Consider the following 17,452-nt stretch of genomic DNA (forward strand, 5'->3'; position numbering starts at 1 on the left):
ACAACTCCCAGATGCATCTCCCCTTAAGTTGAGGACACATATATTTAGTTCGTTCAGATGTCCTTCCATCATCTTTTCATTCAGTCCTTGTTCCTCCAGCTGAGTCTAGTAGTCTTCCTGAATTTTCCTGTAAAAGGTTCTTTGATGTCCTCATTTTCATCACTCATTTTATCGCAAACCAATCCAAACTGGTATTTAAAATCTTGGTATCTTGTGTGTGATGTAGTGCTTTTTCTCTTAATGGAAGCATAGCTTCTAAAAACAATTTACATTTTTGCTGTGGTCTTGAATATTAATGAGACTTCTTTTACTCACATACTGGAGCTGTTTGACAGTCTGGTATTATTTTTATCTAGATTTTTCCAGGAAGTTGGCAACGGTACATGCTGGAAAGCAGTTCTTCTGTATCTCTTTCACTGAAATTGGTGGTTCATCAACACTGTCTGTAATTTCTGTTTCGCTTGCACAGCAATAGAATTCAGTATGAATTGCAAATAAAAGGAATCTCAACATTATACATTTTTTCAGCACATGGAGTTGAATTTACTCTGTTCAATTTTATAATGTTTTTTCTATGTGTAGAAAAATACAAAGAATTTAGGCCCTTACCTAAGACTGATCACAAGTTGTCTGAAGTTCAAGGTTTTTTCCCTCTTTTAATGCAGTTAAACAATGAACCAACATAGCATCAAAACATCAATACCAGAATAGTTGAATTCAAAGAGGATCTAAGAACTATGAAGTATTAATGTAAAGCAAGTAAAGCACCTAAGATCTGACTCTGCCTCTGGTGAAGTCTATAGGTCTGGGAGGCATCAAAATATGTGCACTGTCTGTTTATGTTCCTCTCACAGACCTCCATGGCCTAAAGCATAAGAAAGAGTGAGCTCAAACTTCTCATTTTGAGTCCCAAGGGCTATTTCATAGCCAAGAATAACCAGAGCATAGATAAGCTCTTTATGCTAGGAGCTATGACATGGCTAAAGGCCCCTATTATTCTTGTTCTGTGCAATCTAGAGAATTTCTCTTGGCTGATTATATTTCCCAGGGAATAATTCCACTTATTAGCCCTCTGTACATTACAGAATTGAAAGTATCTTAATTTACAGTGCTATAACTGGGTCTCTGCCACACACAATTTAACTATGCAAAACCAACCTGTATATCTTAAAACATGTTTAGAATATATTTTGTAATATAGTCAAGTTGCAATATACCTAAATCTGTAGGATAATGATTATCTTGTTGAAGCCTTAGTGTTAAAAATGCATGCTATTTGCAATGTGCCTAAATACATTGAGCAGTTAGATGCAGAGTTTAGTTCTAAGAAACTCACGGGTGATTACTCGGTTTTATTTCCTGAATTGTGACTGGCTTAAGTGCTCCTGCTTTGCTGTGTCCTGGCGTATTTTTTTAGAGTATTTTCAGAATATATTTGCAGCTCTTCAAGGTGCAAATTTAAACGTTCTTCAAACTCTCTTGTATGTCTCTCTTCCTCTTGAAGAAATTTTTCTGTTGTAGCAAGGAAGGACATCTCAGAAGGAGACTGAACAATGAAGAGAAAATCATGGTTAGTAAAATCCAGCAAGTACTGCAACATTTGCATTATCAAATTCCAGATCTGAAAAAGATGTTAACCTACAGGAGCTAATAATGCTATAATGCTTCATATCTCTCCAAGAAAACATGAATTTGGGCAGACATTTTCAAAGACATTCAGGTGCCTGAATGACCTAATGCGATGTTTGAATACCTGCGATATTCATAGCATTTGGATGTAGATTTGCCATTAAAAATCTAAATATCCTATTAGAAAGAATTAAGCTGCTTCAGAACATCCAAAATCTTTGGATCAGCTAAATGTTATGTTCATCATGTGCATAATTTAAACCGGGACGAAGGATAACAATCTGGTTTTTGGAATTACGGAATATAACTTGTGTTGGGTACTGCTGATTACCTCCTGTAATTTTAGCTCACTGCTGCTATGATGTGATGCTTTCTGAAGAAAGGAAGAGAACCTATGCTCATTTCAGTACTATCAAATTCAAGCCCTGATATTTCGGAGAATGTACTAAATTTTATTCACTGCAAGTAGTTCACTGAAAAATCATTTTCCCATTTAATGAGTATCTAGTAGACTGGGACATAAATTGTACCAAAAAAAAGTGGTATTGAAATGGTTGTCAGGGGATGAAGAGTTGTATAAAGCAAAGGACATGAGTGAGTCTTTGCTGGAAAGAGTATTATTTTTTTAAGTGGCAATTTTTGCTAATTCTTTTTGCTAATACTTAAGATGCATTCACTGGAATGTCTTTATAGAAATATGAAATAATTTTTATTTGCCTAAAGATACTATACTTGTTTAAATAAATTTGGTGTTTATTTGTATAGATGAATATAATTTTATGACATGAATATTTAACAGTTGACTGAGAAAAACTTATTACAGAGGCTGCAATACCAAGTATGAAAAAGATAATTTTCTGTCTTTATTTGATCATATATTGAGAAAGATAACTGACATTTTTTATCTTAATTAAACCATATGTTAAATAGCTTTAATAGCTAGTTGAATTATTAGTCTAGGATCTTGGTTTTGTTTTCCCTAGAGTGTAAAAAGGAGAGTTCATCATTCAGCACATCAAATAGGAATGGCTTCAAATGATTTAAATATTCCGATGTTTTGTGGAAAAGGCCAATTCTAATATAGATGTAAATTTTTATTCTAGGCTCCGTTGTATCACAATGGAGTATCCCCTATTTTCATGGCAACTAGAGGCAGACTTGATCTTTGCTTTCAGCCTAGTTTAAAGCTGCTCTTTAGCAGCTTTTCAGGCCAAAAGTTACTAACTAGAGGAATTCTTTAAAGCACTCTCCCATCCAAACTTTTTGCAGCAGACCTTGAAATGAACTTTACAGATTTCCTATAGGAATCCCCTTTTCTTTTCAAATGACAGCATGTAAGCAATAGCTGGAAATAGATTCTGAATAGAATACTTCTAGAGTAAGACAAGCTTTCTGATGTATAAGATGCCTAAAATGAAATTCACAAATATTGCAGAATCTTCCTTTTCTCAGTCCTTCTAAATTAGTGTTTTGTAATAACAGGACAGGGAAGATTTGCCACGTAGGAACAAGGAACCTAAAGAATCATAGAGTAGTTGGGGTTGTAAAGCACCTTCAAGATCATCTAGTTCCAACTCCCTCACCATGGGCAGGCATTGTATCACTTTGTATCTCTAATGAGGTGTTTCATTTCTGCTGCATTTTTCTTATGCCCTCCCTTTGTGTCTTGTCATCTGCAAATTCTTCAGGTTACAATAATCATCTTTTCGGATCTAAATGTTTATTAATATGAACCTGTAGCTTAATTCTCATAAAATGTGTGTTTCAGTTTCCTGAAATGTGCGATTTTACTGAAATCTGAAATCTGAATGCAATAGGTGTCATCACCTTGAGAAAAAAGTCATGTCAAGCTTTTGTATATGAACAGCAGATTGACATGATTGCTAGTCTTCAGAAGTGTTAAATCTAGTTATGAAAGATTCTCAGACATTTGTTATAACAATATTTACAATTGCTGACCTGTCATGTTGGCCTCATGATCCGGCTATCTTCACAGAATCGCAGAATCATTGAGATTGAAAGACAAACTAAGATCATTGACATCAGCCATAAACTTATCACTGTCAAACCACCACTAAACCATATCCCTAAGTACCAGATCTACCCCTCCTTTAAATACGTCCAGGGGTGGTGACTCAACCACTTCCCTTGGCAGCCCATTCCAGCTCTTGACAACCCTTTCAGTGAAGTACTATTCTGACCACGTAGCCTAAGCCTCCCCTGGCACAACCATTTCTTCTCATCCTATCATTTGTTACTTGGGAGAAGAGACTAACATCCATGTCGGTGCAACCTCGTTTCAGGTAGTTGTAGAGAGCGATACGGTCTCCCTTCAGCCTCCTTTTCTCCAGACTAAACAGCCCCAGTTCTCTCAGCCATTTGTCATAACACTTGTGTTCCAGATTCTTCATCACCATTTTCCTAAAATGCTAGTGTCCTTCACTTCAACTCGTACTTACTTTGATGTGTTTCTTCTTGAAATACACTGTAAACTCCAAATGAGACATTTCTAGATTTCCTCCACGTTGAGAGAAAAATGTTTATCACTTAAATAAGCAGATTGTGGTTCCCTACCTGAGGGTCAGACATCACTGACTCTCATTTTAGACAGGTGCTTAATACACTGTTTTTCATGCACATGGAGAGAAGGTTGTATAGACCTGTTGTAAACAGGTCTAAAAGGCAACATTGCTTGTTAGCAACTAAGCTTTACTTTCCAAGCCTCTGGTCTGTTCTTTTGCTATGTTCTTAATTGTCTTTACTTTCAGTGCTTGAGGAAGAAAAACTATAAAGAAACTGCTTAAATCCATGTCTCACATGAGATTCATGGTCCCTAGTTTTGAATTTCTTTTCCTCAGAAAACACTTCTTTTATGTCTTTTGATTTTCTAACTGCAATGTGTTCATTGGTAAGCTTTCAACCTGATTTGTTGGGAAGTTAGGCAACCTTTTCATTTCTACAGTGTCAGCTGTTTCTTTGGTGTAGACCAGTAATGGGAATTACTTTTTTGCGTGACCATTTACTAGAAATTAAGGAGTGCACCTGATACAGATGCATTTTTCCACATATGAAATACGTGCTGAATATGTCTTCTCCTTAAGAAAGAACTACTCAAACCACTTAAGAATTAACTCTGGATTGCTGGGGAGAAGCACTCCAGGAAAATAGGTCCCACACACAACCTAATTAATTTGCCTAGAGTAAATCTCTTTCCTGCCTCACGGGTTGTCCCATCATTCGTGGGTGCACCTTCAGAAGGGCAGCAAAAAAGCTTTAACACCTGGCATATTCTAACATTTAGTGGTCTAACCATTAGTGGTCAAATCCGAGTGTTAAAATCTTCTTAAGTTTAGCCCCTTCTACTTTCTGAGGAAGTTCTTTTAACACCAAGACTAAAAATTGATCTGGCTAATTTCAATCTCACTGTGACTAAATCTGGGGACCTTTGGAAGTAGTTTCCTCCAACCATACGCTACAATACATCTTAGACAGCAGGTACAGATGTTGGTCTTCAACATGCTTCTTTTCATATATGAAAATCAAAATTGAGATAGGAAGGCTTTTAGAATGCCTAAGTACCTAATCAGCTAGGTAATAGTAACATCTAAGAGCAAGAGGTATGTACCACAACATGCCTCAGTGTAGGATTGAGACTGTAAAAATCATTCTTAAAATATCCATTGGTAGAATTTCCACAACTTTCCACTGCAATCTGTTCTAGTGTCTAAATGGGAGACACGGAGTTGTTGTATGGTGCATCAGAAAGTATCACAGAACAAGCAGTGGATTGGTTAGGAATCTACAGAAGACAAAGATGAGGAACAGAGAGATGGACCACTCCGTGGATAAGGAATTGGCTGGGTGGTTGCCCTCCAAGAATTATGGTCAATGTCTCAATGTCCAAGTGGAGACCAGTGACAAGGGGCATTCCGCAGGGGTCAGTATTAGGACCACTGTTGTTTAACATCTTTATCACAGACATGGACAGTGGGATTGAGGGCACCCTCAGCAAGTTTGCCAACAACACCATGCTGTAGCGTGGTTGATACGCTGGAGGGAGGGAATGCCACCCAAAGAGATCTTGACAGGCTGGAGAGGTGGGCCTGTTCTGACCTCATGAAGTTCAACAAGGCCAAGTGCAAGGTCCTGTTCCTGAGTCAGGGCAAGAACAAATACAGGCTGGGCAGAGAATGGATTGAGAGCAGCCCTGAAGAGAAGGACTTGGATGAGCTGGTGGATGAGAAGCTCAACATGAGCCAGTAATATGCTCTTGCAGACCAGAAAGCCAAGTGCATCCCATACTGCGTCAAAAGAACCATGAGCAGTCACATATTGGAAGGTAATTATCACCATTATTATTAGTACAGAGGTATGGCCCAGTAGCGGATGTTTGATCTCCAGAAAAACTGCATTTATATTAGTATGGTATTTCCATTTTTGCTGGGCTGGCACTATATAAATAATAATGACAACAGAGGTGATCTAATTTTTTGGCTCCTCCAAAGAACCATTTGCTCCACAGATGGATCTTTGAGAATATATGTATTATAGGAAAGTAGTTACTTACAGATAATTTGATTTCTTCAGCATCGTAAACAGGGCTCAGTAAGGTACCTGTACTGCCCTTCTCAGGAAACGGCCCACCGAAGCCCAAAGGATACCCCATTGGTAGTGATGGAGATTTATCACCAGTTTTCTTTTCATAACCTCTGTCAAGTGCACAAGAAGGAAAAGCGCTATCACTTTTAGAACCAGTGATATTGCCTTGGCCATATGAAGCAGGACTACAGTTTCTGTGGCATCCGCAGGCTGTGAACATAGCAATCTGTTGATGTTCAATTTTCCATGCATCTTTCTTTCGGAGAGTTCTAAAAGAGGAAAAAAATCAAAACCCAGTTAAAACTCTAAGGTATCATAGCAAAACTAAGGTTTTTTTTTATTTGTTTGTACATCAAGTTATAATCATAAGACTGAGCATAACCAAGTTACAGTAATTTAGCAACTTCCCACCTAAGTTACTGTAAATGTCTTGATAACTCAGCTTACAGTATGATGGGAACTAGGCTGAATTTAGCAACACAAATACAGGGAATGAAATATGAATGTATATGTAAGATGGGAAACAAACCCTATTATTAGTGCTTTTTTCCTATAGGACAGGAAAGGAAGAGAGAATTACAATAATAATGACAATAAAATAATACACAAAACAAATTACGTGCAATGCAATTGCTCATCTCCCTTGACTGATGCCCAGCCTGTCCCCAAGTGGAGATTGCAACACCCTTGCCAGCTCCTGAATTTATATACTGAACTTAACATCATACGGTATGGGATATCCCTTGGGCCAGTTTGGGTCATCTATTCTGCCTGTGCCCTCTCCCAGCTTGTTGTGCACCTCCCTGCTGGCAAAGCACAGGAAACTAAACAGTTCTTGACCTAGAATAAGAACTGCTTAGCAACAACTAAAACATCAGTGCTTTATGAAAATTATTCTCATACTAAATCCAAAACACAGTGCTATGTCAGCTACTGAGAAAAAAATTACAGAATAGTTTAGGTTGGAAAAGATCTTTAAGATCATCAGGTCTGCTCACAAACCTAACACTGCCAAGGCCACTGCTAAACCATGTCCCTAGGCACGACTTCTACACCTCATTTAAATACCTCCAGGGATGATGGCTCCACCACATTGCTGGACAGCCTGTTCCAATGCTTGACAAACCTTTCAGTGATGTAATATTTCTGAATTTCTAGTTTAAATCTCCCCTGGTGCAACTTGAGGCCATTTCCTTTCATCCTATCACTAGTAACTTGGGAGAAGAGACCAACACCCACCTCGCCACACTCTCTTTTCAGGTAGCTGTAGAGAACAATAAGGTCTCCCCTCAGCCTCCTTTTTTACCAGATTAAACAACCCCAGTTCCCTCAGTTCCTTTCCAAAACATTTGTGCTCCAGATCCCTCACTAGTCCTGTTGCCCTTCTCTGCAACCCTGCAGCAGCTCAATGTCGTTTTTGTAGTGAAGGGCCCCAAACTGAACACAATATTTGAGGAGTGGCTTAGAACCAAAGACTACGTAACTCTATCTCAGCCGAAACCAGGACAATGCTTAACTAAGTCAAATTAAAAAATAGTACAGGAATCTTTGATCCTGCATTGTTACTGCAATACTAATTTTGCCACTGATGCAATGATAACACTTTGGAGGTTAACGTGGGTAATAAAAAAAAATTTTTTAAATATACAATTTTAAAATATACAATTTTAAAAATTGTGCAAGAACATACTTTTGTAACTAAGTGAAATCTTTATGCTCACAAAAGAATTTAAAGTATTCTATTATGATGCTCCATAGCTCTTGTAACCCAGTTACAGTGATCAGAGTGGATGTGAAAGCATGTATTTGTATTCATTTGCAGTTCTGTGAAGCAAAAACTATTATGGTTAACAGCAGCTTTGAAAAAAAAAGAAACATATTTTCTTCCCATTCAAAATGTCTTCTTTTCCTGACATTTAACTTAACGAATGTGAAACTATATTGGTAAGAGCAGAGAATTTTGAGACTAGCTCATGCAGGTGTCTGCTGAATGAGACTAACTGTCAATTGCATTTTTACTTGTATTACATACCAAAACATGCAAAAATGGTTTTAATTATTTTATATTTTATTACATTTCTGTGACAATATTTTTGATCCAGGAAAAAATTTCCATTGTACTGAGGTCTGTCCTTATGATAAAATTGAAATTTCAGTTTTGGGAGGTAGCTACTACATTTAAACATGATGGCTGTTTGAAAAGATCCTGTCATTGCAAATATCCTAAAACACTATGTTAATTTGAAATGCAGCTATAAAAGCTTTTAAAGATCAAGTCGTTTGCCACGAAAATGTAATTGCTATAAACTTCCAAGAATATGCAGTGCTGCTCAGACCCAAGGAAAACAGCTTTAAAAAAACAAAAAAGAAGAATTAGCCAAGCCGAATGACAGGCCAGTGTTTTCTGCAGAAAACTCATACCATCATTTATAATCTTAATTAAAATATTGGTGTTGAGAGAAGGTGGCTGTGCAGTCGTAATGGACTCTGCTTGCACATAAGCCCTGAAACATGAAGCTGACTACTCCATTAATGGACTGTGCAGAACAACTCGGAGAACTAATGAAGAATATATTTTTCTCTGAGTATAAAAGAAGTAGTGATTAAAATACTCTGAATGCTACAGGAAAGCAAATTACAAGCATGATGCTATAATATTATTATTATATATTCTAACATAAACCTCTTTGAAAGTATTCACCAAACCTTCCAGTTTTCTAAATCACCTGAAATATTTACCTTTTTGGGAGCAGTTTTCTCCTTTCTTCCATGCTTTTTTTAAAATAAATACACTCTGCTCTTTGGGCACAGGAGAATGCCTTTTTTCATTTACTTTCTCTTATTTTAAAGTTCATTCCATCTATTGTTTGGATGAAGGGCACAATGAAAATTACTGCCACAATTGAAGACAGGTGGCATGAATAATAAAATCACAGATTTTTCTTCATCTTGTGTTCTGACCTTTTTGGAAGTAATTTCCTCTGTAAACTCCCAGTAAAGCCTATGTGATCTGTGTTCTTCCCCCACTGCCTAGAACAACTTCTCTATGTATTTAGTAACCGTTATTACTGTTATGTTCTAGCTTACTTCACCACTACCTGAATTTTCAGACTTAGGTGCCTACAGTTAAGTTAGCTTTTAGATAGTACAAACAGACACTTCCCCACCCCCTTCCCGAAAGGACTGATTTTTAGGAGAATTCCACTTCCAGCTTTAATCTATAGGATTGCTTGAGGTGTTTGCTGTCTTGGAAAGACATGGCACCTATATTTAAGTGCTCTGATACGGATATTATGCCTTCACCTCAGATAGATTTCACAGCTGGGGTTTAAATTTCTGCCAGTTCAGTGCAAAATACTATCGAAGAACAGTGTTCTAGTTTGAATACACATGTAAAGGTAGGCAAATACCTGCCAATTTGTAACAAAAATGTCTGTTTGTTTACACTGGCAACGCAAACACACTATAACTGCAGCTGAATAACTTGTGCTTCCAGTGGGTTTACTGTCATAGAGTTTTTAAGGTATACACAACAGTAATATCACTGTTGACATAGTGACATATGGGACAAGAAGTGAAAGAATGATGTCCTCACAGATGGAATTTATATAGGCAGGATTGATTTTTCCAGACTCATATATAAAATCAGCCTGGTCCGTATGTGATCAATGACTTCAGTGGTGAAAAATGAATTCCTTACACAGCTTGGGCTGGTTAACGTACATAGTACTGAGAAAGAAAACAACAGGTCTTTAATGATCAGAATACCTTCAGAATTTTTGGTTTTGTTTTACTTTGCAAGTGTAACTTGATGCTTACAAAGCACCAACTTTGCTAGCTTGATGCTTAAAAAGCATTGTCCTGAAGAGATTGTTTTCACTGCTTCCAGTTTCTCTATTGCAATAACTGATAACAGCAGCATGACTAAGAGTCTGTGACCTCCAAAGGGTAGTGAAAACCTCCTTTAGACAGATACGTCTCGACACAGATCCTTTATGAGATCCCCAGCTACCTTATCAGGCATTCATTCACAGCCTTTACCCTTCACTTTTGCCACATGATGAAATTGCACTTTGGCTTCACCAGTTACCTATTTTGTGTATATTTTTTTATGATAAATAAGTAGCCTTTCATTTGGGAACCCACATACATGTTATAATTTGCAAAAAACAGTCTAAACACATCAGCTTCATCAGAGGAAATCCTCTCCAAAGATACCAATATTTAAATCAACTGTATGTCACCGAGGTCTAAATAAAGGATTAAAAATTTGAGGGTAGGGAAAGCTTAGGTAAATGGCAATTAGAAGTAAGACAATTGTCATATATGAGAACAGTAATGAATTAAAGCTATTATAGGTAGCCACAGTCTTTTTTTAGCAAAAAGATGCCACTCCTGAGTATCTTATGTTATAATATTTAGAAATTCACTGTGCACTGAAAAAAGGAAGAACTCATGCCTCTCTCTAAATTGCCAATGTAACTTCCTGCAATTTCCTATATTTTCTCTAGAGGTCTCCTATCTCACTAACGGCTGTGCCCATGCCTCGGATTCTAATGCTGATGTGAGACAGGATGGAAAAATATAGAGTATACTTGGTTGAAGACTTGGGTTTTTTTTTATTGTGCAAATCTTTATAGGTTTATGAATGCAACAGGAAAACCAAAAGTACAGCTTCTGAAAATTACTATTTGAAATACAATCACACACCTCGCCTTGCACAGACACCATGTTTTCTATTTTCTTACTATGTAAAAAAAAAAATCTTTGTGCCCTTTCTCCAGTGCCATAATTACCATGGAAACAGAACTGAAAATTAAACAGAAATAACAAGGTTTATGCTCACAATAAGATAAAACATGCCCCAGAGTTCAACTCGACCACCATCAACTGCCTGGTTTGTCTGCATACATTTGATAGTTGAAAATTGAATTTCAGTTTTCTGAGAAAATCTTGTAGTTCCCTATTTGGAAACAGAGAACTTACAGTACAGAGGGGGCACAATCTTAAAAAAACTGGCTGGCTGATGTGTATACATGGCACATGTGGAATTTGCACATTTTTTGAAATCTGTGTGTGTATTTATTTGGCTAAATAGATTTTCATTTGGGAACTCAAACACACATTTTAGGTCCTGTAAACCAGGCTCAAGATATCTCTTTCATCAGATTAATTAGAAAAATAATTTAGATTGTGTTCAGTTGTGTGGTTGAGATTTCTGTTGTGAGGACGGTTGGCTTTCCCAGGTTTCTCCTTCCCAGTTTTGGTTTAACATTGGTCTTCGACGGCTATGAAATCAAAATCCTGCATTTATGAAATTGCCTGCATAGTTCTATTGTGTCTTACATTTAAATTTCCCAGTTCCTCATGTACAGCAACAGTAATTCCTGAGAAAATGGGAAAAAATACTACGTTTTCTCACTTAAGAAGAGTAGAAGCATGAGCAAAAGTTGTGCTGACCAATCAATGCTGAAATTATGAGACTTAAAGGTGAAAAATAGCCTGCATCTTGGTTTGTAAATATTTGTTTCAGCAAAACCTTCAACATAATTTGAAACTTAGTAGGAAAACAGCCATACCTGCCATTTCCATATATATCTGTATGTATGTGTATATATGTATATGTACATACCTATAATATATATATATTTACATACACATGAATACTACCTGCAACACTAAACATTGTATTTAAAAGGAAATTTTAGGTGAGAATGTAGCTACCTATAATGAGATGCCTTTATATTTTGCAGAGAGAAAATGACTTTACATTTTGCCAAAGACAGAATGAATCAGTTTGAAATCTCAACTTGTATAATCTTGGCTCCAATTATTTAAACTTTACTTCACAGAATTGTTTTTCATTCGGACTATCATGTAAATTCTTTATTACAAATGATCAAAATATTTAGCTTCCTATTTATTTTACTCTCTTGTACTATGAAATAGCAGGGAATTTAATTTTCTTTTTATTACTCCAATGCCATGATTTTAACATTTGAAGGTAATTCAGTGCTTCACTGAATACAGGGAATTAAGAAGGAAGTCATTGTTACAATGTGTTTTCTGTGAGTTTGAGTATTCTTAAGTCTCATTATTTTTCCCTAACAAGGAGTTTATTGTAGTAATGATTTATGCAGGGCATCAGAAATTGTGTTTCTTTTAAAAATCAGGTCACCCAAGAACACCGAAACTAGACAAGGCATTAAAAGACATTTAATGAAACTTCCAACAAGTGAAACTGGCAGGACACAAAGCTTTTCAGCAGGAGTAGTAGTTCAAACTGCTTATTAAGATAACCTCCTGTGGAGCAGTTTACCTCTCATGTTGGTTTTTGTATCTTTTCCTTGTCTTGTTTTTACTTGGCAGTAAAAAATACATTCTGTCCTGTTTTGCAAAACCTGGAACTAAAAATAACTTTAGCAGCACATAAAAATTTTCTCATGTTGTTTCATGTGACAAATACTAAAGGAATGATTAAACATTTCTGGGACTTCATTTATTGCCAAATTCAGTTAGCCAGCCAAAAAAAAATGAAGGAAATCCTTACAGATATAACTAACTATTTATGTTGGTGGGAGTTCTGAATGAACAGAACCAGAAAAAAAAGGTTAACAGTTTGGCCCAGTTAGATGAGCCCAAAAAAACTTACAGAAAGTTTCATATGCTTGTATAATCTAAATATTACCTCTCCTCCTTTTCTTGCATCTTTGAATGGGTTTTGTAGCTGTGCTTTGTTTCTCTGTATGTATCCATGCAAGCCAGTACCGATGTTTCTGTGTCATTTTGTAGTTCAATAAGACTATTTTGTAGTCTTACACTCTCATGTTCCTGTTTGTGAATGGAAGGTGTGACATTTCCATGTTCTTTGTTAGATAAATCCATATGCTATGAAAGGAGATATAAACATCATTAAGCAGTAATTTTTTTTCCACAGTAAATGGATGTTAGTTTTGTAAAAAAGCAAACACAAAACAACTTCCAATGCTAAAGAAAGACCTAGCTACCATATACAATCATGCTGCACTTAGAGCAAACCAAGAGAATTGCCTCCAGAGAAAAAAAACCGCTGCAGGCAAATGGAAAAGAAGGGATAAATGTCTCTATACCACAACAAAACAAATTAAAATTTCTCAACAAACATGCATTCAAAATATTATTGTTGTAAATTCATGGCTTGCTTTGTAAAACTTAAGACATAAAAGCAACTGTAATAGCTAAGCTGCAGACTGTATTGCTCCCTCCAGCAACAATTCCAGCAAAAATAACAAGAAAAATTATAGAAGTTCATTACTGTACTATATACAGGGAATGTCTACAGGCACATTTTGATATCTGTGTCAAGATACAGTCACATTCAGTTTTAGAAGCAGTAAAGTATGTTAGCAGTATGCTAGAGAGCTCTCTGCCTGTATACTGAGCTCTGCTTCTCAGCTGGGTGAGCCCGCATGGCATACAAAATATTGGAAGTGCAAGCAACATGTGCACATCAACTAGTGGCTAAAGGGGCCCGTTGGCTAGGAACTCAAGCAGAGAGGATGGAGATTAGCTCTGGAATTTGACTAGCTAGGATACCCCATTCCCTTTTTGTTGTATGACTTATACCATGAAGCCTATGCTGCACGCTGAGCTAGTGAATTCGGAACTACTTCTCTGCAGAATACTGCATTGCATTGTGTAAAATATATTTGCGGTAACAGCACACTGTCATCAAGAGAAAATTCTCAGATTTATCATATTGCACACAAAAGACTAAAAACTCATTGTGCTTTCATATGTTTCTAGATCTTCCTTATTTTTTTTGATCGTGGTAACTCGAGTATTAAGGATTTGTTTCTTAGTGTACTGCTAGCACAACTGGACTCCTGAACCCAAAAGCTTGTCTAACTGGTCTGATGCCATCTCTTCCCATAAGCCTTGCCTTGCAGAGCTAGTTTTAGGGGAAGTTTATGAGCCAAAATGTCATGGAAGTGCTGAAAAGTATAAGAAAATTAATAGTTTGGCAAATACATGGGGCAGGGGCTTAGCTGTGTCTCCCAAGTGGAGAGAAATGGCATAACAGAGGAATGAGGATGCTAAGTTAACTATGACTAATAGCTCTAGAATTAGCAGTGCAGTTAAAGTGACGTGAACCCCAAAACTGAGTTGCCACAGCTACATTGCTTTTGAGATCTAAACAAGTAACCCTGCCTGATGATGCATTACATTACACCCTACTGGCTTAGGCTGGCACTAGTTTGAGGCGTTTGTGTAGTGCTCTACTGTCGTGCACAAACACATCTGTAAAAATCTCTCCAGTCCCTGCAATCTGAACACCAAATACTTCACAATCTTTAATATTTAGATCCCTGTAATACACCAGGAAAGAACTATTAAGACCACAGATGCCTTGATATAGGTACTGACCTCGGTATATCCAGCAACGGGATTTTACCATTAAAATTTAACAAATGTGCTATCTACAAGGATTCTTGTTAGACAGCTCTTCTCAGTCTTCATGAAGAATCTCACTGGAGAGGAGCTAGGCACACATACACATACATCTGTACATGTTCCACCATAATACAGCCTATATACACATATATCTGTCTAAAATTGTGCACATGTATATATAGGTAATACATCGTTGTTAGACATATATGCTGTTTTAAGTGGATGGGAAAACATGACATTCTTTCATGCATTGGTCAGTCTACAGTAAGACAACTAATGGGTAACTAATCCCCCAAAGATGTATTTATGGCTGCATTTACAAACAACATTCCAGGTTGTTTTTTTTTTCTAGTGATAGATACAACTGTAGATGTTCTGTGAGCAGGGGACGTTTTGAAGATTTTTGTGGAAGATGGTATATATAATATTTATTACATCCATATAAAGTATAGTTCTACATGATATTATGGCACAGTTTCTTATGAAATAAACTTTAAATATCTCCTGTTTGGAGAGAAGTAAAACCTCAACTCTAAAAATAAGCTGGGTGAGGGCAAAATGTGTTAGTTTTTTAAAATGTTATTTCAATATCATGCAAACAAATGGGTGAAATAGTAAAAAAGGGACATACTTCTGTATCTGTGAGAATGATGACTGTTTACAATTAAATATTTGCTGAAACAAGTGATGTCACATACAAAAAAAATAGGCTCCTGGAAACTGTTTAGTGCCTTGATGGTTACTGAAAAATTTCGCTTACATCTATTTTAGTTAGATAAAGTTTACTAAGGTTTACTTACTATTTATTTAGGTAAAAATTATTCCTAGATATACCTATCTTCTGGCTGCATCTGAATGCCTCTTCGTTTTGATCATGTCACATAACTTATTTTTATTTTTATTTTTTTTTTTATGCAACCTGGAAATCACTAAATCTACCATGGTCTCAATCTACATTAACAATAAATACACGTAACTCTTTTGCAAATTGCATAGATCAAAAAAAAAATTACCATGCAACTTTTACACCCCTGGTTTTCCATCATCTCTTTTCGATGTGTGTTTCCAGATCTCCTAGCTTCGTATTGGAAATCCAACAACTAGGAAAAGATTCAATTATTAGTTAAATACAAGAATATTATTGTTAACTCGAAATAACACTGACTATAGATGTACGTAAGTTTAATTTTACAAAATATACATTAAGAATTATGAAACTAATGATAATTTTTTTCTTGAAATACAGCAATAGTAAAGCAGAAAGAAGTCTTAAACCACTTGTAAAAGGTATACAAATGCAATTCCTCTGATTTTATGAAACTTTTTGAAAAAAGTAAGCACTGAGGAAAACAAAAGAGTTCACATGCAGTTATGAGATACCAAGAAGGTCAGATTTTGCTGCTGAAACTGGATGAAATCCTAGTTGTGAAACCTAGGAATGACATCCACGTTTTTAGTGATACGATAGGGAATATGGCCTGGTAAAGAGTGCCATGCAGTAGCAGATGTTTCTCATTTGCACAAACACTAGATTTCCAATTGTCAAAAGTAAACTATTACATTAATCACAATGTTAATATCCAGTGACCCTCTCAGAAAACCCAGAGATACCCAAAAACCTCGAAATATGAAGGTTTACAAAGCCAAGTAATGAAGATAACATCTTTGTTTTTAAAACTGAAACTTGCCATGAAAACACTGTTATCTTACAGTTTTAAGCTTACCAGATTTTTTCTAAGCAGATTTGTAACATTCCTCAAAAAGCTTTAACCCCCTCTTTCCCCCCAAAAATAGGAAATGTTCTAGATAATATAATAAATGGTTCTAAGATAAAGTCCGTATAATAGCAGTAACTATGTTTGATGGTCAGAATGAATTGCAATTTTGATGTATAGCTAATATTTACTGATGCTTTCTTGTTCCAGGACCAATTTGGCTGCTTTAGTAATACTTCACAGACATTGCAGCACAGATGATGAAAACTACAGCAACAAATGTAATGTTTTTTTCACAGATAATGTATGTCATTATCAATAGTGTGACTAAACTGATCTAGGCTGGATTTGCCAGCTTGCATACCTGTTGTTTTGCTAACAATTTGTTTTTTATCTCTAACTCCATTTTTAACTGTCTTTCCAGAAGACTAGCTTTCTCCATGATAGTTGCTATAGTGATCTCCTTCTGATGAAGCTCTTCTGTCAGGTCAGAGATTTCAGTCTTCATTCTATCCTGCTCAGAGCAATGGGACTGCTCCTCTCGATAAAGATGGTTTCTTATCTGTAGCAAATATATTTCAAAAAGAAAAAATGTTGTGCAGTAAATATGATTGCATCACGACCTACCAGTGACTTCAGACACCAACTCTTCTAACTGAATCAGAGATATTTGAGATTGGGTAATAGAATGTCTTCATGAGTCAGTGTATATAGCTTTATTTATTTTTACATCTTTTTTCCAATCCTTCTCTTGTGCTTTCATTTGCCCATTTTGTATTAGAAATTAACAAAATATGAGGCTTTTAATTTAATACTGAAAAAGAATGCAACGGAACAAATGTTAATTTTAAGAATTGGAATTTATGGAAAAGAATATCCTAGAAATATCCTTTCAGGAAACATAAGTATGACTTATTTATATTGCTCCTAAGTTAATTTAGGTTTAAAATAAGTTTAATGCAGCCTAAGTTAACTGAGGAGCAATATAGATAAATCAATCTAGATACTCTTTAATGAAAAACTGTGTTAGAAATAAAGAGTATATATGGCGAATCACTTTATGAGAATTTTTCCTG

At 36.1% G+C, this 17,452-nt stretch overlaps 1 protein-coding gene across 1 annotated transcript in view; it reads right to left on the reverse strand.

Annotated features, from left to right (window-relative positions):
* Positions 1-629: 629 nt before the first annotated feature.
* Positions 630-17,452, reverse strand: part of DEUP1 (deuterosome assembly protein 1) — a 40,582-nt gene continuing 23,759 nt past the window's right edge. Inside the window, exons 9-13 of the mRNA XM_054084546.1 lie at positions 16,741-16,938; positions 15,675-15,761; positions 12,917-13,116; positions 6,197-6,497; positions 630-1,546 (exon numbers count right to left, since the gene is read on the reverse strand). Coding sequence (XP_053940521.1) covers positions 1,376-1,546; positions 6,197-6,497; positions 12,917-13,116; positions 15,675-15,761; positions 16,741-16,938 — 957 coding nt within the window. The 3' untranslated portion in view covers positions 630-1,375. The remainder of the gene's footprint in view (positions 1,547-6,196; positions 6,498-12,916; positions 13,117-15,674; positions 15,762-16,740; positions 16,939-17,452) is intronic.

This window comes from Cuculus canorus, chromosome 1 (genome assembly GCF_017976375.1).
Source record: "Cuculus canorus isolate bCucCan1 chromosome 1, bCucCan1.pri, whole genome shotgun sequence".
Taxonomy (NCBI): domain Eukaryota; kingdom Metazoa; phylum Chordata; class Aves; order Cuculiformes; family Cuculidae; genus Cuculus; species Cuculus canorus.